General features: G+C 43.3%; 3 protein-coding genes across 7 annotated transcripts in view; 2 read left to right on the top strand and 1 right to left on the bottom strand.

The window, feature by feature from the left end:
• The window catches only part of LOC119164588 (uncharacterized), a 116173-nt gene extending 110821 nt beyond the window's left edge, over positions 1-5352 (top strand). The window contains exons 13-14 of one of the 4 annotated variants that reach the window (XR_012885787.1): positions 1392-1478; positions 4843-4872. Coding sequence is in view for 2 of the 4 variants with exons in the window: in XM_075872503.1 (XP_075728618.1) it covers positions 1392-1478; positions 4843-4985 (230 nt within the window). In the remaining 2 variants the exon portion in view is untranslated. Of the gene's footprint in view, positions 1-1391; positions 1479-4842 lie in introns of all 4 variants that reach the window. The other 3 variants (XM_075872503.1, XM_075872504.1, XM_075872506.1) reach the window with 3 other exon arrangements.
• Positions 5353-9856: 4504 nt separating this feature from the next.
• Samtor (S-adenosylmethionine sensor upstream of TORC1) lies at positions 9857-22531 on the bottom strand. Of its 2 annotated transcripts, none has more exons than XM_037416814.2 (5): positions 22249-22531; positions 19736-19874; positions 15060-15158; positions 12883-13000; positions 9857-10878 (listed from the first exon to the last, which is right to left on the bottom strand). In XM_037416814.2, the coding sequence occupies exons 2-5, from the start codon at positions 19801-19803 to the stop codon at positions 9889-9891; spliced, it is 1275 nt and encodes a 424-aa protein (XP_037272711.2). In that variant the 5' UTR covers positions 19804-19874; positions 22249-22531; the 3' UTR covers positions 9857-9888. The 2 variants fall into 2 exon arrangements, with proteins under 2 accessions (XP_037272711.2, XP_037272709.2); XM_037416812.2 differs by lacking the exon at positions 22249-22531 and adding an exon at positions 21619-21838.
• mri (BTB/POZ domain-containing protein mrityu) overlaps positions 22152-23772 on the top strand; it is a 120212-nt gene continuing 118591 nt past the window's right edge. Inside the window, exon 1 of the mRNA XM_037416815.2 lies at positions 22152-22226. The gene's annotated coding sequence lies outside the window, so the exon portion shown is untranslated. The remainder of the gene's footprint in view (positions 22227-23772) is intronic.

Here is a 23772-nt window from a genome sequence, read left to right as displayed (position 1 = left end):
GAGGCCACATCACGTGAAGTTGGCTTATTTATCCTTCACAATCTCATTCTACGCCATGGCGCGCCTCGTGAGCTACTCAGTGACCGCGGCCGTACGTTCCTCTCCGAAGCGGTACAAGCCCTTCTTCGCGAATGCAACGTTGTGCATCGGACAACCAGCGCATACCATCCGCAAACGAATGGAATGACCGAACGGTTTAACCGCTCACTGGGCGACATGCTATCCATGTACGTGTCCGCTGATCACACCAACTGGGACCGCATACTACCCTTTGTAACTTACGCTTACAACAGCGCCACTCAGTCTACGACAGGATTCTCTCCGTTCTTCCTCCTTTACGGGCGCGAACCTTCCTCATTCATGGACACCATTCTCTTGTATCATCCAGACGCTTCGGAATCCACAACTCTATCTGAAGTCGCCACCTATGCAGAAGAATGCAGGCAACTCGCGCGTTCCTTAACCGCCCAAGATCAAGCGTACCAGAAGAACCGTCACGACGAAAACCTGTCTTCGCAGTCATACTCGCCTGGCGCCTTGGTATGGCTTCGGGTTCCCTCATCTGTTCCTGGTCTTTCCACCAAGCTACTGCCGAAGTACGAAGGCCCCTACCGAGTCCTACGTCAGGCCTCACCGGTTAACTATATTGTTGAGCCGGTTCAACCATCAACAGACCGACGGCATCGAGGCCGCGAGACTGTTCACGTAGATCGATTGAAGCCGCACTACGACCCACCCGTCGTACCCGTTCCATAGGTCGCCAGGATGGCTCCTTTTCTGAGGGGGGAGTGATTTGTAGCATTGATATTTGGCACAGGCCGGAACGCCAGCTGAAGAAGAGAAGGAAGAGTGTTGTTGCTGCTCGCGCTCGCTCCGCTTGACAGCTGGTCGGTTCTACCGCTACGTTTTCCACAAAGTAAACGTCTCTTCTGCTCACCACTAAAGGTGTACTATCAGTACGCATGATCTGACAAGTTTGCCCATTTTGTAGGCAGGCAGTTGTCGCTTTATGCGCTACTGTGAGTGATAAAAGCGCGGATATTCAGCTAGATGCATCAGAGGCAGTAGCGCTGTCTCTGTTGGCATTGTTGGCGATTTCTCAGTATAGTTCTGTGAAAAGATTTTATTAACAGAATTTGTGCACGGGGGCAGCTTCAATTCAGTGGCTTTAAAAAGAAAATACATGGAAAACATAACAGTCAAACCAAAACTTTAAGATTTGTTTGAATTAACTCAAAGTTTTGAATTATGAGAGTTACAGTTATAAAGAGTCTGCTGTATCTCAATATTATATCTTGCTTTTCAATTTTAATGGTACTTGTACATGTTGACTTTTTCGACTGGCTGAACTCTGATGTGGCCGCTTGGTTTCTGTTGTATTTCTCGTGCAGTGGCCTATTACCATTTCGTCAAGACGCATCCCGACACAATGCGCACAGCTGACAGGAGGCTGAGATTTCTCAACCAGCACCTCGCAGGTTATCTTCGTGATTTGTCAAGAGATGTCATTGGCTAGATGTCTCCAATGTGTAACTGTAAATTGTTTGCCCCGGGTAGAGGCGTTTTGGGCAACAAGCCCTACAAGGCATTTTTCTTCCTCGGCTGGCCCGATTTACACACTTATCGTCTCGCCTCTATCGTTTCGATGTTTTTGGCCAATATTACATCCATGTGTGCATTAACAGTGTTGTGTGAACCTAAGGAAGGACTCGTTCAGTACAAATGACAGCAGGTATATTAGAAAAATTAGCTATGGTATATGCGGTAGCATTGATAATTCAAGTAAGTCTAAATTTTTGGTGGGACCATTATGTTTTGAACATACAGTACTCATGGATTCAAATGTGACAATAACTTTTTTAACGACTGGTACGCACAATTGCTTGAAATTACCGCATCATTGCACAACAAATCTCATCTTAAGATAAAGTTTGCTCTGATCGACACGTTCAAGTAAAAATTACGCCAATGTGACCCGAACTGAAAACAGTGGAATTAAAAAATGTGAGTTACTTAGTCCTAAGTTGTCCTATTTTAATCTGTGAGTATTGCACTTTAAAGCCACTTAATACAGTCAACCTCACGACACAAATTCGGCTAGTTGAAACTTCTTGCTCATTCATGCTGAAAATTATCTGCTGCTTTGGTTGCTTCTTGCTAAACAACCACTTTTTGTGTGTAGATAAAGCCTGCTCTCAAAATGCCATACTGTGCGCAGCTACAATATCATAGTGAGGGGTTGGGGAGGAGAAGATGGTCGCACCTTTATCACGTGCCGAATGCTTTTTGATGTATCTTTCACAGCAGTATATTGGTACCATGCGGGAAAGTGTTTTGAAGTTGGGAAGGGGCTATTGTTTGTCATGGGGCCCCACACATTTTGTTTGTTGCTGCATTCCTAAGAAAGAAATAACATCACAATGCTAGTTGGTATGTTGTGCTGAGCAGTATTGATAATAACTTTTGATGGTTCGAACTTCTAATGACTCACAAAAATGTTTAGGTCCCTTCGTGTTTGACTTATTAAATGTCTACTGTAGTTCTAATTAGAGCAGTGCAAATAATAAAATTTTCGGTGGGAAGCAAATTTGAAAATTGAAGTGTGAGTAGAAATTGAGTCAAATATTTTTAATGTTTTTCAAATATTTCTAGAATATTTTTCTAATAGTTCAAAGCTAAATTGTGGGGGAAAAAAGATGGAGAGTATTCCTGAGCATATTCTTACAATATAGCAGAATGAAAGTGTTTCTTTTGGCAAGGTTGATAAAGCACTGACAGGGTGTTACTTTACGTCTTATCAAGAATGAGACAATGCTGAGGCCAAATTGTATTAGTACGTGATCTGGTGTGACCAAAGAGTTGCCAACAATGGAGGCCTTGTTGACAAAGAAGTGAATAATTGCACTTCATAGCAGGCCGAGACGCCAATTTCGGTTTGATTTCAACAACCTATGTAAGCGCTAAAGGCACGTACGTAAGACGAGGAAAGGACACCTCTGTGTCTTTCGCCCGTCTTACGTACGTGCCTTTAGCGCTTGCATAGGTTATGGATCAGTACTAACTAGCCCGAACGCCCCGCCGACGTGGTTTAGTGGCTAAGGTACTCGGCTGCTGACCCACAGATCGCAGGATCGAATCCCGGCTGCGGCGGCTGCATTTCCGATAGAGTTGGAAATGTTGTAGGCCCATGTGCTCAGATTTGGGTGCACGTTAAAGGACCCCAGGTGGTCGAAATTTCCGGAGCCTTCCACTACGGCGTCTCTCATATTCATTCGGTGGTTTGGGGGCGTTAAACCCCACATATCAATCAATCAACTAGCCCAAACCCAGTGCCTTCTAAGTTGATTTCAACGATTATCGTTGAAATTAAACTGGTAGTGACATATCGGCACGCTGATAAGTACGATTATTCACTTCATTGGGAACAAAGCCTCTGTAGCAGGGCCCAAAACGTCATTTCTGTTTTTATTTAAACAATTTCTTGGTATTTGCTAGTTCCCACTGGCTTCTAAATGATAAGTTTTTTTTAGTAATCCAAGTGCAACAGAGCCCTGTTATTGGCAAAACATTTTTGATGTGTAAGTACAGTTTTGTGTTTGTGGTCAAAGGCGAGAGACCTAATGAAACCAACGCTGGTTTCGTTTGTATGGGTGGTAGTTGTGTCTGAAGAAACAACGACCACCTTGAACTATTCTCCATCTATCGTATTCATAAAGGAGAGTTACTGTGACACTGCTATGCACGCCTCCTTATAATCCGGTAGTGCATCATGACAAGTTCATGTATAGACTGCAAAGTGGTACATTAGACTCTCGATGATTCAGAATCGAGGGGACATCGGTATTTTGTTCGAATTATCAGAGCTAACTAGTGCTGTGAAGTTTGTTTTCGAAGGACCCCAACTTACTGATCCAATAAAGTTTTTCTTTCCTCCTCACCACAACAGCAGCATTTGAGACAGCACTGCATGATTACCAAAAAAGCTTTTCTACTTTAGTGATCATATTTGCTATTTTATACAGTCGAAACACTGATATAAGAGACATATGGATATAAGAGACCCCAGTATGCCTATAGTGAAATACGGGTTGATAGGAAAGTGCACACGAAGTACCCTCTTATAAAGGGGTTCAAGTGTACAACACGTGTGTATAACTGTGTGACGAAAAATGTTGCAGTCCCGCAACACTAAATAGCCGCCTTTCATTCTTTGGGCGCATTCCCCCATGACATCATAGTACTGCGGTGAAAGCTGGATTAAGAAGCGCTTGGAATGCAATAAAGGCCAGAGCATCTGTTTTTTTTTCTTTTCTTCATTAGCCATTATGCAATAGTCGGCACACGCAGTTTGGCTAGTTTGGCCATTTTGTAGTCGGGCTTAGTTTCCGACTGGTAGAGACGTGGAAATGTGAATGGTCAGCTAGATTAAGACGTGAACAAACAGCTCTAGACACGGAACGGCAGACAAAGGCGCCGAGTTCAGCGCCTTCATCTGTCTCTCATCGTCCTGTGTCCAGCGCTGTATGTTTAACCAGCCCAGTGAGGCGCACTCCTGCAGCTCGGCTAGAAGCAGCGGAGGTGGAAACAGGGCAGCTTGTATTATAACCGAAATTTAGCAGGAGGGGAAACTTGAATCAAGTGTCTTTAAAATAAATCGGCAGCATAACAGTCCAACCATAAATTTAATTTGCATTGACCGAACGTATGAATCATCGAGATTCTACTGTATTTCTGTTGTATAATGCCTTGCTTTTTAATTTTAGCCGCACTGGTATGTATGTGCACTTTTGGCTGGCTGTACTCTGATGTGGCTGCTTGGTTTCTGTTGTATTTCTTGTGCAGTGGCCTATTACCACTACGTCAAGACGCATCCCGACACAATGCACACAGTTGACAGGAGGCTGAGAGACCTCAACAAGCACCTCGCATCTTGTCTTCTCGATTTTTCTAGGAGCCGATATGCTAAAAATCTAGATGATATGTAACTGTAAAATTTCTTGCTCCAGGCAAAGGGGTTTAGGGCAACAACTCTACAAAGCATCTCTTTTTACAGCGAAAGATTTTATGAGATCGCAACACGGGTCATGTGCGGCGCTATAGTTGTCCGCCGCCACTGCCGCCGTAGTCCGTAATCATGATCACACACACACAAAAAAAGAAACTCTTTAAACACTAAGGACACAGTAGGATTCGAGCCCGAGTCCCCTGCAGGCCAGCCCCAGTATTCTACCACTGAGCCACACCATGCAAATTAGCCTTAGGCAGGCTTGATGTCGGGAAAAGAACTGCGTTATTACAAGTAACAAGGTGTTTGAAATGGCAAAGGAACAACAAGGCGTCACACAATACGAATAGTGTAACGAGTTGGTCGTCCAATGCTCTAACCCATTGCATAGGCTTGTTTTTGATCACCTGTTAACTGTGGCACATACCCACTTCAGGCATAATTCCCCATCGCCATCAGCCACTGCATAAACAATTGGTACGAAATTCCTTGCAACTGTTTAGCTAATATCACGCCTCAGAAGAATGACGAAGGATAGTATAGTGAATGGCGGCCTACTACCCAAAAGTTATGATTATTAATTGCATTGTGGGTACCCAGCAAGTGGGCTGGTTTGTACCAGTTACCAATGAGTGTTTAGAAAAGGCTCCGAAAAGCCGCTCTTCTAGCTTTCGCTGTGACTGTGCTGCACATTCCACGCAGGCCTGGCGTTTTTTTCCCGAGCTGGTGAATAGCCTAATTTACACTGTGATCGTCTGGTATCTATCATTACGATGTTTTGGCCAATACATGTACACGTTCATTAACAGTTAATAGAATTATAGGTATGGCAGTTATAGGTATTTAGGTATGTGAATACAGTAAATTCAAGCTCTTAATTCAAAGAAATCTCAAATTCTTGGTCACATTGCTTTGAATGTAAAGCCAAACTGCTCAAATTCGGTTGATTTAAAAGTTCTGCTGATACATACCTACAAGATGTTCCTTCAAAATGTGTATTTTTCTATATTGTTCTTAGTTTTCTTAACATTTTCCTAGTTTCTGTATATTGTATACATTTTTTCTGATCTTGCTATAGGCCATTTGTGGCTGATTTTAACGTGTATGTTTCAATTATGTTTTCTACTTTTTGAATTTGCTTTCGTCTTCCTGAAAATAAAATGTTTTTTTTTACCACATCTCAGCAAATGTACGGGTGATCGGACTTTAGTCAGGCTGAGGTAGTCTGGCTTTAGTCCCTTCAATCTATGCAAGTTTCCTTTTTTGCCTAAATAAATGTATGAATAAATGAATGAAATATCTGTTGTCTTTTTTTTTTGCTAGTGGCTGAACATTCACGTGTTTGTGCAAATAAAGATTATTGCCTGCCTACAAAGCTCCACACTAGCCATCGATTCACGATTACAAACGGTTTATTGCAATGTAATAACAAGATTACAAGAATAGCAAGGGTAGAGAAAATTTTGCCTGCTTACAATGCACGCCAACCTGTCGTATTCAACATATCGAAATGCAGGACAAATTACGGAAATGAAATGTTGGAATTTCAACTTCTTGCAGCTCCAAACTGCACAACTGAGGAACATGACATTATCATATTGTCCGCCACGGCGGATCAGTGGCTAAGGCACTCGACTGCTCACCCGAAGGTCGCTGGTTCGATCCTAGCTGCGGTGGTCGCATTTCAGCGGAGGTGAAATGGGAGAGGCACGCATTTGATTGTACTTAGTCGCACGTTTCTGTGCTGCCCTGTGGTCCAGGGGGTCGGGGCTACTCAAGCTGTTCGAACAGCATTTACCCACCCTCCTCTTAACGTTTTTGTTGCGGAATAAATTTTAATTTGAACCACACTAGAATATACAAGCCTGATGTACTTCTCGCTCACTTTCACTGGGCTTCCAGTTTTTCTGTGTGAAGTGTGATTACTCAAGCCTGCTAAGCCTACCCGCAAACATGAGGATGGTGGTCCAAAGCAGTAAGAAAAAAAAAAAAAAAACCAGCGTTTTTGTAGTCAAAGTTTCTCGGGAACAAGCTAAGTCAAATACAAGCATCGGTTAAGAACTTGTGGATCACACAGAGAATGGCGGCGACTTGTTAGATTCGAGGCGAGCGCCAGTTGTTAGCACCGACAGTGCTACTACATAGTGGAAGTCACTGCCAGCCGTGCACCGATTGGTTCTCTGTCTATCGAATCGCTTCCAGATTTGGTGCCGTCACTGCAGATGCCTGGAACGTCCTAAAGCAATGCTTCCTCGAAGTGGACGTTTCGACCACTGTTACTGGTAGTGTTGACGCTGAGTCGCACTGGCAAAAATGGGTGGTCTGTCCGCTCATATATGGCCAGTGCCTGGGTGCAAATGCAACACATTTTGCTACTGTAACACAGGATCGAAGCAGACAATGCGAGCATGAGGGATTGAAACAGCACCCGCGCTGCGCTCATCTGTACCTTGCGCGCTCCAAACTTTTCTTGATTAGGCGCGGTGCCAGGATTTTCTTACCGAGGTTGGGTGGGGGAGGCACCCATGACAAGCGAGTTACTTCATGGGTACTGACAGGCTGTGAACATATGCATTTTGTTTTGTCTATGCTTGCTATTGGGGGGAAAATGGTGGCAGGTAAAAACTAGGGGGCTCCAGTCCCCATACCCCCCGCTGTCTAGGTGTGCACAGGGGTCTCGGGGGGGGGGGGGGGGGGGGCACGAAGTCAATGTATGTGGCTGACTTTGTGCCCCCCCCCCCAAGTTGCAGTGCCCCCTGCTGACTGTCCCTGATAAGGGTGGTGGCCGCCTCTCTGCAATTTGTTCTTCCAAGGTCTTGTAAAGAGTTCCTCCCCCCTTCTCGGCGCCAGTGCGCATGGGAGGGGGGAGGGCACTCTGTAATGATAGATACCTATCAAGTGGGATTAAGCAATATGAGTGAAGGTTATGATGGATCACGCTAATTTGGTCCAAGATGAGATTGCATAGCTGTGAATACATTAGACCCGACTAGGCTGTGTTTTTTTGGAATAATCATGACTGAATAAATCTGGATTAATAAGGTAATCCTGAACATTTTACATGTGAGTGAATTGAGAACGACCAGACTTTCGGTGACTTGTGCATCGTCACATTAAACTGGTTCGCTTAAATGCGATTGAGCTGGATTAAGGTAATCTGAATCTTGAACCATCAAATTTTGAGGAAGATGTGATCGCTTAGCCTATTCAATGAGCAAAGTTTAAGGTGTGCAACGAAGCAATTCTAGATGGCGTTGGCTGAGGCATCAGCGCGCTGACGCTGACAGTTTTCACGGCGTGATCGGTGTGCCATTTAAGTATCGTTATATATATTTTTTTTCACAAAACATACCATTATTTAGCACCTTTTGTCACTGGTAAATACTTGGACCATTCCTAATTCTGCCAACTAGGCAAATGCACCGCATTTGATTCGCCTAATGCTTCAAGTTGACTGCGAATCAGCGAAACTTGTTTAGTGCTCCACATAATGTGGAGAGGTACTGTTGGATTAAAGGAAAATGTGAATTTTGAGCTACGTTCGAGTTCACTGTCAGTGACTGCGCCAGCGCTGGTGTTGAGCGAGAACTGTTGACATATTCTGGTTGGAGAGTCAACTCCCTCTGACACGTTATGTATTTGAGGCGGGCTTTGAAGAATAGTAAAGTGTGTGGAGAGTCGGTGCTTGAATAACAATAAATATGACTGTGAAAGCGAGTGAAGGAGCAGTGGCAGTTCAAAAGGGAAGGATAGGGTTAACTGCTGAAGAAGAACGCGCCTGTTTGGAGCGTATGAATGGAATTACGTATAACGCTCTACAGTCTAAATGAGCAAGATCTAGCAATTTAGCGCATACACATTTAAACAGAACCAGTCTAAAAACTAGAAAACATGGCATTTATTGAAGAAAGAAATAAAAAAAGAATAACAGGCGAAATGCCCCATGAAACAGAAACGATCCCAACCTGTGGTTTGAGATGAATGAAACATTAGTTTTTGTTCTATAGATATGTACACTCCTCCTAAGATAGGAAGACACGGTTAAAGCACATTCTTCAGAGGAATGAAAGTAGCCTTACCTCAAATTATCACTAACTAGCACAAACCAGTATCCTTCTACAAGTTACTTTCTCAAAAGTTATTTGCGAATTTTTTGGCAGTATTAGTGCTTTGTGCAAAGAGAGCGAGCATGATGTCAGAAGAAGTAGATCATCGAATGTACTCTTCTGTGCAAGACTGCCGTTCTGATAAAACAAACTGGCACCAAGAATGCTCTAACTACATTGTGATACGTAACATGCACATGAAAGTCAACTTGGATTACTGTAAATATCTCTGGCTTCCACTGTTTTTGTATCTTGAAACATGACAACATATCATTGCAATTCATGATTGAGATAGCACTAACTTTATACCCTGAGTTGTTATTGCTCACATTTCATGACCTCCAGATTGCCAAGTTTCTTCGTGAACCGAAAAATGATTTAAAAAATTTAGGTTTTACTCCAGCATAAAATAATAGGTCATGTTCCAGTTACGTTCCTGTTCCGTTCCGACACACTGGTGTTAATGCACGACGTTCTCTGTAAAGAAGCAACTAATAATGTGTTTGTGTAATTTGGTGGTTTCATCAAAGTGTGTAACAAAGTTGTGTTAATATTTATGGTATATTAAAGTGTAAGACAAAGTAAGCGAAACGCCTGTGCCTTTGCCGATATGAGTGCAAAGGACTCCCTCAAGCTATCTTTGAATGGCTTTTTCCATAGCTTCCTATCATATGTGTTGTGATAAACGACTATATCAAATCAAATTGATCCAAACTGAAATAAAAGAAACATAGAAGGACTGGGCTTCAACATAACAAAGCCTCATTCGCTTTAATTTCATGCATAATCTAAATCCGGCAGTTCGAGAAACCCATCTTTCAGAGAAACGTCTTCGTCACTAGTTCGCTCCTCAACAGGGTTCCTGGTGAACAAAGCCACGTAGTCCCGTGAGTCCTGTGGTATGTACATTAGCTGAGCCACGCTGTCATTATCGGCCTCAATATCACTTCTACAAATGCTGTTAGTTTGAAGTTTTGCAGAATCTGCTAGACTTTCGCCGACTTCGTCTAAAGCATCGCTCTGGCATCTCTTGCCAATGCTGCTTGCTAGTGGAATGGTTGTGAGTAGGCCTGGTTTCCTCGATTTTTTGCCTGTATGCTTGCTAATGGTCTCCAACGTGCTTGTAATGAATTCTGTAGATTTAGAACATGAACATTCAGCACGTTCTTTCTCACACTCAATACCAGATATCCTATTGCGATGTTTGGCTGGCCTGCCTATGCTGTCACTTGCCACACTAATGACTTGTATGACAAAATGTCTTTCACTGCCAACCATGGGGTTATCAGAGGAGTATTTGATATTTCCCAAATTATTTGAACATTTTTCGCCATCGCAGTACAGTTCTTTCGTCACAGTTTTGCCGTGTTCGGCAATTCTTGGATTGAATGTCTCGTCTGTTCGATGAAGTTGTTTCCTGAAAGCCATGCAGTGAAGATGCTGCCTCTTCTCATAGCGAACGCGGAGAAGCCCGATGTGCTCGAGAGCTTTGCGCCAGCTGGCGATCATGGCAGCGTTTCGTTGCTGGTGCTTGGAGTCTGGCGTGACGATGAACAATAGGCCGTTCGGCTTCAACAACGAGGCTGCCTTACGGCAGAAGGACCACCGCTGTGTGCAGGAGGGCAAGTACTCGAGGACAAGACAGAAGACGACCACTTGAAAGCTGCTCTCGCGCAGAGCCTTCAGGGGTGTCTCGAGACTGCCTGCCAGATTCTCGGCCCCTCCAGGCATGATGTTCAACTTCAAGAAGTCGCATTCTATGACGTCCTGCAGAGGCAGAGAGAGAATACAGGGCAGATTTCAATATAGGCAGCTGTTATGCTAGAAAGTGAGTTTTTAGGCAAGTAGCTTCAGTTATGAGTTGTGGGCACTGTTCAGAACAAAAATATGTGCATAACATTTAAAGCTTTTAAGGGTAATACACTCAAGCCTCATTATAACAAAGTTGCATCATATCGTAAAGTAAGTTCCTTATATCCGAAAATTCGTTATAAAGGTTATTCCTAACACTGTATCTATTGCAATGCTATTTTTCATTTTCTTCGTTATAACCGATATTTAAATGTATACATGTTTGTATCAATATCCACCATCGTTCTGATTAAAAAATTTTGTTTTTGGAGCGACCCTGTACTAACTTTAGATTGTGGCAAAAAGAAAACTTATTTGTACAATTCCAAGCAAGGGATCTCCTTCAGTAAGTTGACTTACTGGCAGAGTGGAGGGAGGCTGCTTTCCCTGGACAGCCCCAAAGTCCAAGATGGCATGATGAGAGTTATAGCGCGAGAACAGAACGGTGACAAATAGACAAGAAAGAGCCGTCGTTCTGTTCTCACGCTATAACTATCATCATGTCATACCAACTAGCCCGAACCGCCACACTTTAAGATGGCATTAGCAAAGTTTACCACCAGAAAAAATGGAGTGCATGTGGACTTTCTCAGAAGACTTCTCGCTCTTGCTTATGACACGATGCATTACAACCACTGCTAACAAATACAAGAAACGCAATCTCACTGTGATCAGACCATGAGAAGCTTGCTCGGAAACAGGTTGCAGTTAGTTCCATTTTGATAATTAGCTCTTGATAGTGAAGAAGTAAAGTCCACATCGCAGTTCTGTTTGCTCATAGAGAAGAAGCGTAGATCTCTCTCTAATATGTGTATGATACCTGCTTGATGATGTTCTAAGTTACATATATTCTCATTATTTCTTCACTTCATTGTTTTTTCATTTGATTTCGGGGGCCAAGGTGGTACAACCCCCCCTCCTGCTGAAAATTTTCCATTTTGCTTGCTTACACATACACACACACACACAAATGCGTGCGCAAATATACATAAAGCATACACTCAAACCTTGACATAACGAGCACGGATATAACAAAATATTGATTAAAGCAAAGTAAATGAAAAAGAGTCTTGCAACTAATTTTCGTGTAAGAGGCAAGAGGTGAGTTTGAGACTTCTGCTTTAGGGGCATCACACCAGCTGGGAGCGTTCTGCGCTGCCGGCACTGTTCATAGCAGTTCCTGGAACAGTAGTGGGTGCTGAGAAGGTTGGGAGATGCGGGAAATGGCTGACATTGCTGACAATCTCGTTTTCGGCGCATGAAACACCACGAAATGTCCTCTTATCTAGTTCACAGCGTGTCTGCCAGTAGAAGAAGTTTGTAAAAAACACATCAAATTCATTATTTGTCTCTGTTTTTTGCCTGAAATGAAGGTTGTGTATATCGATTTTAGAGCCCGATCTTTCAATTTGGCGGCAAATCTTGGTGGCAAGAAGTTTGGTCAGCATCCCTTCAACATGTGTTTGTTCCATCAACCCATTCTGATCCCTTAGGGTTACACCTATCATTTTTTTTCCACGGCTAGCTGCATTACCCTCAATCTAAGTTATTGTTTAATAGAATAAATGAGCAAGCAGCAAAGAAAAATCAGACTGCATGTGCGGGAGCAGTGGGAAAACCCCAAATGACTTTTCTTGACAGTGATTGCCACCCTGACACAGTCCAAACCCATTTTTTACCAACTCTGTTAGAGATAAAAATATCTGTGTCAGAGCCAAGAATTATTTACAGACGTATATTCATGACACTGCTTGAATGGCAAAAATATGCTTCACTTACATCGCTGCAACCAAAAATTTTCTATACTGTGGTTAGATACAATAGATAATTCATTACATCCACATTTGTGCACAGACACTTCAGCACAAGTACTTTTTTGAAATCTCAAGCTTTATATGTAATCATAAAAGAGCCCTTTACCTCCGTAGCAGGTGTCAAATCAATGGCAACGGCATTAATGTCAGTGTAGGCACTGAATGGGTTGTAGCAGCTTCCAACGTCAAGGAGACACACCTTTTCTTCAACTAATCCCAAGTTCCTGAAAAAAAAAAACATTAAAAAAAATACAGGTGTAACCCAACACTGTGTACTCATTGTGTTTCCATGATTAAAATGAAGCGCCTGGAATGTAAATGCCTGCAAGAGCATTGTGATGATTTCTCAAGGATTTGTATGCTTTTAAGAGGTGGTTTTGTGGCTTACCCAGGTTGGTGAAACATTTCATGCCATAAGAATATTAAGGTTAGGTGATAGTATTGATGATTTTGTTTATACCAATGGAACGTTCGCAGAAAGAGTGAGAGTAAAAGCAAATATCACCTTGAATGGTACCATCATGGGAGCGTTAACTGGACGAATAGAAGAAAAATTTTATTGAGGTCTTGAAGGATACCACCCCATTTTATAGAAGGAGGATCGCGGCCATCTCCCACGTTAAAAAAAAAAAAAAAAAAAAAAAACTAAAGAGTTGCCAATTTTCGACAAATGTAAATGCCACATGGAGGAGAACGCACCCCACAACTTTGTCTTGAGAGAGCATGCACTTTTGCAACTGCTGATTTGATCAGCGGTGAAAGTCTTACTGCTTGCAACTACGATAGCGATCAAAGAAAGGAGAAACTACATGAAATACAGGACAATGACAGACGGACCAAGCACTGATACACAATAAAGCTTTACTCCATCTCTGTCATTGTCTTGTGTTTCGAGCCATTCCTCATTTCCTTGCACCTGTATGAACCGGCCCAAATGAGCACTCTAGCATGATACTCTGCAAAGACATTTATTAAGTGCAGCATAATGCTGTATGTAAACCTTCAGTGCACTAATGCTTGCAGAGAACATATTTATTTATCACAGCACCCTCAGTACCATTAATAGATTACACATGGGGGAGGGGGTTACAAGGTACACAGTATGTAACAATGGTATATTTACAGATATCAATGGCAATAAAAAGTACGCAATGTTGCAGCAATAGTAACAAGTCTTGGCCACCGAAATCGACATAATTATTGGCAACAAATTGAGCTATGCTGGAAACGGCATGGTTCAAGTGAATCACTCGAGTCACTAACGAATGCCGTGTAATTGAGCAAAGAAGTATGATATACCATCTGCTCCACTTGGTAAGCTGAGAAGGTTGTTGTGACAATCGAACTTAATAAACAGGAGCTTCTAAAATAGGCTGTCTTTTATACAACGTCAGTTTGGCCTCAACACGACTTGCGAAAGAAAAAAGTCTCAACCTCTGCAGGCGAGCACAAATTTGTGTCATAGAGAGTCAACACTATGTTCCTAGACAGGTAGTCCTGCAGGATGGTGATATCTCTTCTCAGTTTCCCCAAGTACCAAAACATTTCCGCCCTCACAGGGGACTGTTCTGACCGTTGAGAAGCCATAGTCGGTCCGAATCTTCAGAATCCTCAGCCGTGTGGCTCAGTTGGCACCAGGCCAGGCGGTTAGGGTTTCCCCTGCTCATATAGGCTGGTCGTATACCTACACCAAATCGACCCCAATATGTCAAAACTGCATATTCAAGTATTGCCTTCCTAAAACCGTGTTCTTTGGGAGTGAGAGGGTTTAAAGCCTCCTAGGTTGCTCCTCCTCGGCGCACCCATTCGGACTGCAGCAGGCACTTGTCACCTGGGGCTGAGAAGGTAACCCTTCAATAAAACTGCCACCACTAGCAATGCTACCTGCACCCATTTCAGCAAGTCACAACAGGCTTCAGCGGTGGGAGAGCCTTGTGCCACAGAAAACTGTTTCATGCTTGTAATTCAATTAGGAACAAACCCTAACGTGCTGCAGGGGTGCCTGATAGCAAGACGAAAATAGCCATCTTCAAGTCACTTCTACCTACTCCACAGTAACTGCTTTTGGAAACAGCTATGAGAACTGAATGCATGCAAAGTGTAGCAAAGGCTCAGTTTCAAGGCGGTATCCGTTTTCTCTTGTTAAACTTTAGTTTAAAGTGAGCACTTGAGTCATGTTTTTTCTTTGTCCTCGTAGTTAGTGCATGACCTCTTGTAATGATGAATACATACTAACTGACCCAGTATTTTGCTTTGCACTGTGGCTAGACTGATCGAACTTACTGTCTGGCTTGCTTGATAATAGACTCGGGATATTGCAGACCCATCTTCCTGTAGTGCCTCTGCAGGCTGCGCTCCAGACCACCTCCAAAGAAGTACTCCCTGGTAAGAACGAATGAACAAGAATTCATCAAGAGGCTCGTTTCTTTGTTACACACAGCCCAACAAAGCCATTCCAACGTGGTCGCACTGAGCGAAAGGCACAGACAACTGAACAAGTAGAGCGCTCTTCATTGTTTGTCTTTTGCGCCTTTCTCTCAGCACAACCACATTAAAATGCCGTACGAACTAACCCCAGTAGAAGCTTTGCCAGTGAAGCGAGAAAGCGTAGGAGACATCATTTGCAGTTTATAGTTGTAGTTCAGTAGTTATAACATGAATACAAAAGAACTGAAGTGAATTAAAAAGCTATGTATCATCAGTAAAGAAATAACACATGACCTGCGATCCCTAGTAAGGACACACTAAGCACTGTTCGTGCTGACACCTTGTAACATTTAAAACCAGAATTGACATGTTCGAATACAGTTTATGTCCCTCAGCGATTTAACGCTAGTGCTATGAGCGTTTGTAAACTGCCACGTTGTAACTCTTCGTCTGAGCTTGAAGTGTGGTGAACGATTCCCATTTTTCCCATAGCCCTGGTGAGGCTGCAGTATCGAAAAATGAATAAATGAACAATCTGAGGAAATATTGTCGACCGTAATCTGCATATCGATCCACATTGCAGCACTCTGAACTTGTCATGCAGGAGTTGGAATAGGTACAAAGACGTCGTGAATGACTGCTTTTTCACCTAATTTTATTGAAATAGCAATGAGTTGTAGTGCCATCGTTGAGCCCATCTTTCTTCTTACACCCTTTATGTACAGTGTTTGTGTCAACAGCTAATTTATTTTGGCACACATACAGCCCTTTTTACTCGAGGCAGCTTCTTCGAATTCTAGAATTACTGATTAACAAAGCAAGTCTGTCTGAAAAAGCAAAAAAAAAGAGAAAAAAAAATCCAGCTAGCTCCCCTTCACGGACATTGTCGAAACAGCGAAGCCTATGCTGCCTGTTCTTCATCAGGATATGTCATACCTCTCTATAGTTCTCAAGTCTTTTGTTAATTGGGGCTTAGCTTCTGCCTCTTTTGCACGAGCATGGTTGGCTCAGCAACGACATGCCCATTCTCGCGTCAACTCTCGCTGACGCTCATGTTGGGCACCTTCTTCATTGGGAAAATAGGAGTTGTTTGCCATTTTGAGAGTGCAAGCTCATGAACACTGATAGTGACACGCTATCTTACACTCCACTGCGTCTCGCCGTCGTCCCATGTTGGTGTGTTGCTCGAAGGTTTACCCCTTGACATCCGCCGCCTTCACTCTTTGAAGTGTACGCAGCTCTTCCCTTCCTACGGAGGCTAACTATCGCTTCAATACGAAGCCACGTGATCAGCACTACTACAATACCCAACATGAAAACCTCGGCTAAGAACAGCATCGCTGTTAAGGTATAATAGAAAAGATCTTAAGTTGCCCTCATCTTGAATTATAAACTTTTAGGTTGGTGCAGCCTTGATAAAAACTAACAGATAGTGAAGATGAGACATTAATTGTACTGTCCTAATAGTATAGTAGTGATTGCATATTCATGCAAAGAAATTAAAGTGGACAAAAAGGCAACTTGCCGCCGGCACGAACTGAACTGCAACCTTCGAATAACACGCCCGAGTCTCGTACGAATTGAGCTACGACATTAGTCATCTTCTCATCCACTTTATTGGGTATGTAACTAACAGTCCCAGGTTTGCATGCACGTGAGTGCCCGATAAAGTGGACGATCACCACCATAGCTTCATCGGTTAAAGCATTCGGCCCATTACCCAAAGGTTGCAGGTTCAGTCCATGCCAGCAGCATGCTGTCTTTTCTTCCACTATGCCTTTTTTACATCAATATCACAATCACTACGATACAATTAAAACAGCACAATTAATGTCCCCTATACATTCCTTGTTCTCGTTATCTGTTGGTTTTCACAAAGGTTGCATCAAACAGAAGAACGAGCCTTCGAAATTCCCACCTTTCATTCAACTTTTGGGCTCTTGCCGGTGACAGGTTGTCTTTTCGTCCACTTTTCTTTCTTCACATTTACATTACAATTACTTCTAATAACAACCCCTATACTTCCCTGGCATTATTGTCGGTTATTCATCATTAATACTGTGTTTCATGAAGCAAACCAGGCATTTAAATTTAAACTTTCTTTCAATTTTTATGTTGGTAATTTACAAGTCTTTTTTGCCAGGCTGCCAATTACACTCAAACCTAATTAAAACAAAGTCGCATCTGCCATGAAAATACTTCGTTTAATCAGAAAATTTGTTACAAACAATTATTCATGACGCTGTATTTATGGCAAAGCTGGTGGTCGCTTACTTTGTTATAACCAATACTTTGTTAAATTTGAATTCGTTATGTTGAGGTTTGAAAGTAGTTTGCTCGCTGAAAACACATCTGCTGCTGTTTTTAAGTGGTTTTTGTCAATGTTTAATTTCTCCCTACATAGACATACTTTGTCTTAGAGTTTTCTTAACAGCATCATTTCGCAGTATAGAGGGTGCTCCAGATAACCTTAGCAAGAGTTTAAAAATATCTGGATGCACTCTATCATGACACAGAAAAATACACGTTGCTGACTATTGCATGAAGTAAGTTGCAGTATTTTATACGTTCCGCATAACTGCTGAATTAGGCAAAATTAATTTGTCAACTTTTGAAGCAACGAAGCTGGGTGCAAAATTCCAATTCGAAAGTTGTCGATCTATCTACCAAGGTGGAAAAGTGGGCATGTTGGTATTCCATGTTTAAGAAGGGTAAGAGCGCACTGAATACATATACACAATGTGTGTGTGTGTTCTTTCTTTGTGTATTCGTATTCAGTGCGCTTTTACCCTTTTTAAACATCGATCTATCTGCTTAGGCAGTTTCTCACTTTTTATTTATTAGTGTTTTCTGTTTCAGTGAAACAGCTTTCGTTAGGACAACTCAAAACAACCACACGCACGAACATGTATAAAAATGTCCATACACACACAAGCACAAACACATCTACAGAGACACACATACAAACACACCCACACACACAAACACCTGCCCATGTACACATGCATGCAAATACATCTGCAAAAAAACACCTGCCTACACACGCACATGCCCACACACCACGCCCACCACTAATGCAAATCCAGAAAAATTACAAGGACACACTTATCAGGTAGCCATTTTGTTTTACAAACTTGTTTTATTTTCAAATTATTTTAAAGTAGCGTCATGCTTTCATATTTGATTTAATTAAAAAAAAAAGGAGCACCAGCGTTGGCGCCGGATGAGGGAAAACAGCATCGCACAGCCAATGTTGTCAGCGCACGGTTTGCGGCAGAGTTGGTTTATTAGTGTTCTTACTTTTACTGCTGATGTTCTTTCAAGGAACGCATTCATAGTCGAGCAGTTGGATTCAGGTTCTTATTGTGAATGGTTTCCAACAGATATTCGACATAAATAATGACAGCTGATCGCTGATCCTTTGTTTACTTCGCATTTGAAAGCCCTGTGTAACAAATATATAGTGCGGCACGTCAACCTGTAGCATTTCATGAGTCTCGTGCTCTACAGCATAGAGTTTTCTAAATATAAACTAGAGGAAACTCTGGCATTAGTGTCTATGGACGCACGGTGCTTCAGCGAGCATGGGAATGATGGGTAGTGCACGATCTGTCTAATCTCCGCACTTCTGGCTCTGTGTGTGTTCGTGAGGCTTGGAGTTGTTTTCTCACGAAACAAAAATCAGCAAAAGTTCTGCAGATGTGCTTCATCACCCAATTCTTTTAGGCTTACCTTTTGAAATCGGAGCACAAAGTTCAAAAGGGTTCGTTTTTTTTCTTTGAAACAAAACCGAAACCAGCAATAAACGAAGCCACAAGAGCAATCCGCCGCCCCCAAGTACAAAAACTAGGCAAATCCAAGTACTACCCATCATTCCTATGGTCGCTGAACAATTGCGGCACCAGAGTCCCCTCTAGTTCATTTTAGGAAACTCTTATACTCTACAGTGCTTATTGAAATGACCAGCAGATTTCATCTTAGCACATAACTTATGCTCATCGCAAGGGCTTCAGACTGCAAAGTTAGTTTAAGAGAAAGTGCGATATACTTATCAAGAAATGCAAATGTGATGTTAGAAGGACGGATCTCAAGAGGGGACCTTGCAACGGGTTCTCGCCCCCAAGCCTGACTACCAGGGGCGGTCGGAACTCCCGGATCTGCCATGATTTATGCCCCTAATCACAGGTCGGCAATAAAAGGTGGAGCTCACTCAGACACCCCAATATCTGACTCACTCGAATTCAGGCTCCCCAAAATTTTCCTCCATGGGGCTCACTCGGACCCAAACTCACGAAAATATCACTCCCCCCAGACTCCCGGCCCAGTCTGAGTGGGTAGACTCGTGAGGGAGTTTGCAGACCTGTGCCCCTAATTTACTCACACAAAAACATTTCTTAATCTCAACTTGTGTTAAGGATGTTTCTCAGTGCAGTAGGATTTTACAATGGCTGAGTAAACTAAGGAGGTAATAGAGCAAGGATTAATTAATAATCGATGTTACAGCTGTTGGCTCTTAAAAAATGCGTCCTTGCCTCATGGTGTCATGGCACCACTCGATGCGATCCTTGCACGGCCAGATGGTCGTGGCCAGCTGGAGCATGCTCTCGGCATACTTGTTCCTCGTCTCCACGTCTTCGCAGTGGTCTCTCCACACTTGATCCCCATCCCCATCTGAAATGATATAGACACATGAGCCTAGAGTGTGCATTCTATATATCGCTCACTCCATGCACTGCAGGCACAATGTCGTCCACTGCAGTGGTTTCGGTGCTGGCGCAAAGGTCGCGGGTTAGATTCTAGCCACAGTAGAACAGTCGCATTTCGGTCGAGGTGACACGCTTGAGGTCTGTGCGATGTTAGTTGCGGTAAAAGCACCAGATGTTCGAAATTTTGTGAGCTCTCTAAGTGCGCCTCAGTATCGCACCGTGATTTTAAGTGTAATCTTAAGGGCTCGCTTTCTTTGTTAGGCACAATATTAATTATTTGTCGGTTAGTTCTCATTAATATTATACCATGGTTTTGGCACGTAAAAGCCCAGAAATTGTTATTAGCAAAAAATTTCTGCTGTTGTCAAAGATTTCGTGCAGGCTCATGGATTTAACAAAGTGGTATTTTCTTAACCATCACTACAGAAGAGAAAGCAGAGTATTGGTAAAGCATCAGGCATATAACTCCAAGGCTGTGGGTTTGGATCTCAATGAGCGATAGTCTTTTTATCATCCACTTAAATTAAATTTACACCATTATAATTGTCATTAACTATAGTTAATAACAAGAATTATTACTGGTGGGAACACATCACAAAAAAAAAGCAAGAAACAAGGAAGAGCAATGACCAGTGCTGACTTACAGCAGCTTATAATAAATTGTAAGTAAGCACCGCGTATGTGTCGCCCTTGCTTGTCCCCGTCTTCTTTTGCACTGTGTTCCTTCCAATAATCAATCAACACGCCCAAGCTTCGATGCTAAAACAATTAATATTCCCTACATTTTTCCTGGAGTGATTGTCTGTTGGGTTCAGTTCTTTGTGTCTAAGGCAGTGGGAAAGACTACATGTATGCCATAGCGGCGTGTATACTTTCACCACAATAAAAAAAAAAGGTGTACTTGTTGCACACTCACTACATAGTGTAAATGTTGCTCATGTACGAAGTGCAAAGCTGATGTTATTCTTGTTTTCTGTATTGCTGATTTGTTACATTGGTGAACAATCATAGTATCTGCACAGAGTGGCCACCTGCTATGGTCTCAGTAGAGACTGGAAGTACTGCAAATAAGTAATGAATAAACGTGGTATGACGCTGTAAGTAACAATGTGAACTTAAATTTTCTTTCGACCATTATACAAGAATATATCGAACGAATATCGATATAAGTATCTCAGACCACAGCAAAAACACTGAATTTGCACACGCTTCGCTGGTGTGGGAATTCCTTTCTCTCTGTTCACACACACACACACGTGCACTTTGTGCGAGCTGCCACGGCGAAGACGAAACCATGCAATACATGTAACATAGAGGCGTGCGAATGCGGGCCAGTAAGTATGTGTCCATACTTTAAGATAGTGCAAGGTGAATACGGACGAGATTCGGTCCGTGTTTACCTCGCGCTCTTGTCACTGTGGATCCACGCAATGTTTCCGGAGTACGATCATACGATCATCACGTTGTACTCGCAATAAATGCGCACATTCGATCATTGTAGACTTTCTGACAGAAGAGGAGCCCTTCGGACCATGAGAATTGAGAACATCGATTTTCACGCAATAGCGTACCGAGAAGCGTGATCGTTAAAAGGGAACCTTAATAAACCTCGTACACACACACACACAGGCGCGCGTTCGCACATGCGAGATACGATCGCAACCGCGCTTTCTATCAAAGAAGCAACTGAAACGGTAGAAAAAGCTCACTCGTCTGGTAATCGAGCCTCAGTTTCTCGTGAACGCCTCGAATGACGGCTACGAGTTCCTGATGTTCTTCACGAGTCATGGCCGCAGTCTTCAGGCGAGGTCCCTCACAAACCGTCGCGGTTGCGTCGTAACAAGGCCGCTGGCAAGTGATCCGACAGAGTGCACACTTACTAAGCAACGCGGAAAAACAACGGAAGCGGCTGACTCGTAAGAGAGACTAAAAACTCCTCGAAACTGCACAATCTCGCAAGACAGCGAACAGGTGCAACCACAGAACACCTACCAGTTGTGCAACTGGTTGATGGAACTACCATGGTAACCAAAATTGAAACCAGCTTGTTATAAGCCTGCAATCGCAGTTTCGCACGCACCTGTTTACACTAACGACATTATCAAATTAAAAAGTTACCATCTAAAACTGCACGAACAAATTATTCAAACATTCATATATTACGTAACATGCAAAGAGAAAGGTCAATATAAATTGTGACTTTGTTTACGTTTATGCGAAACTGTCGGAACAGTGTGCGTGCCACCGCCAGGCCACCAACCGTCGGAGCTCGAGGGCTCGAGTGGAACGGCGAAGGCTGACATTTGCTAGTGGTATGGTGAGTAATCAATGTTACTTACATCAATTAGCAGAAAGTTCCTTCGATCTCTTCGGGCTTGTGCTATCCTCGGGTCAAGAAGTTGCTAGCAAAACTGGCTGGTGGCCTGGCGGGCGGCCGTTGAAGTAATGCCGCATCTTCTTTCGGTCTTTGGCGGTCTACCGCGACCGTTCCTTCGGGAGTTTTGAAAACCCTGTTGTGGTACACAACGTATCCGAAAGTAAATTTAACCGAGGCTCTTTTCGCACCATCTGCGCCCTTGTAACGACGTTGGTTTGAGTTCCGTGGCGTTACTAGTGTTTTTTTCCGGGAATTCCGAACGGCTAGTTTCGGGGAGGGGGTCTCGTGCATGAACGGACGGGCATCTTCGAGTGGTCGCGCGTTGCCCAATTTTTCTGTACAATTGTGGACACGTGACGGCCGTTCGGCGCCCCCGCGTTACGTTCGGAAAATTCCTGCCCCGAAATAACGACGGAGCGAGGTCCTCGAAACGCAGCGAGCGTGATTCACGCGACTGGCAATAGTAGTACGTCGTGGAACGTCGTTGTGTGTGGCGCATATATCGTCTCATCAGTAAACACCGAAAAAGGAAACTGATCCATTTTTTTCTTTTCTTCGCCGTACACAGTCTTTGATTCGCAGTCTTTCCGCCGTTTGTGTGTAGTAGGGGCCTAGTTACAACTACACCGTGGGGAGGGTTAGTTCTCGCGATTAGGAAGCTGGTTCGGTGTGCGCGAAGTTGGTAGTGGCGGGGGAGCTTGCGTAAAAATGACCCCCCCCCCCCCATTCTCCTCGCCCTAATCGTGGTGGTAGGAGTCTGTCTCTAGAGAAAAGAAACATACCCGAAAAGTATGTGGGTTAGGGCGGCGCGCCCCCTTGCATTCTCGGCAACCGCCTCGCGTGCGGCGCGCTTTCGCGTGTCGGGCAAGTGGTGGCGTGAAAGAAACGAACGAAATTTGGTCGGTCGTGATGGTGTAGTGCAAGCGCGTTCCATTGCACTCGCGTTTCTGTAGGAACTACCCCCCCTCCCTTTCTTTGCTCGTCGCGTCAGCTGCTTGGTGTTGTTGACTCCCACGATGTCTTTCGGCTGGCGTCGACAGGGCGACGTCACAATCTGCGACGGAAAAAGCTGCGTCAATCGAGAGGCCCTCCGGGGTTTCGGGTGGTTACGTTGTTTACTGGTGCCCCCAGAAAAACCTGGCGTGTATGCAGAAAAAAAAAGACACTTGCCAAGTTTGTGTTTGTTTTCTTTAACAAAAGCTTGCTGCACCATTGCGAAACTGGCAAAAATTAAATGTGATTCTTGAGCATGAGTTCAAAGTGCTAAAAACAACAGACACAGCAAGAAACCCACAGATCACTATGTGTTTCATATTTCTTAAGATATCATGTGTGTTAGCTGAGTGCAACTTGCATAATGTTGAATTTTACCTAAATTTGCATTTTATTTTTATATAGAGGTTCACTCGTAGTGTGAAAAATCAATGCAGCAAGGCAGAAGCATTATTATGGGGACACTAAATTGAAGTGCTGAAGCAGCTTTGAG

The sequence above is a fragment of the Rhipicephalus microplus genome, chromosome 8 (genome assembly GCF_043290135.1).
Source record: "Rhipicephalus microplus isolate Deutch F79 chromosome 8, USDA_Rmic, whole genome shotgun sequence".
NCBI lineage: Eukaryota > Metazoa > Arthropoda > Arachnida > Ixodida > Ixodidae > Rhipicephalus > Rhipicephalus microplus.
Note: the sequence above shows the minus strand (reverse complement) of the source record. Positions and strands in the feature narration are given on the sequence as shown.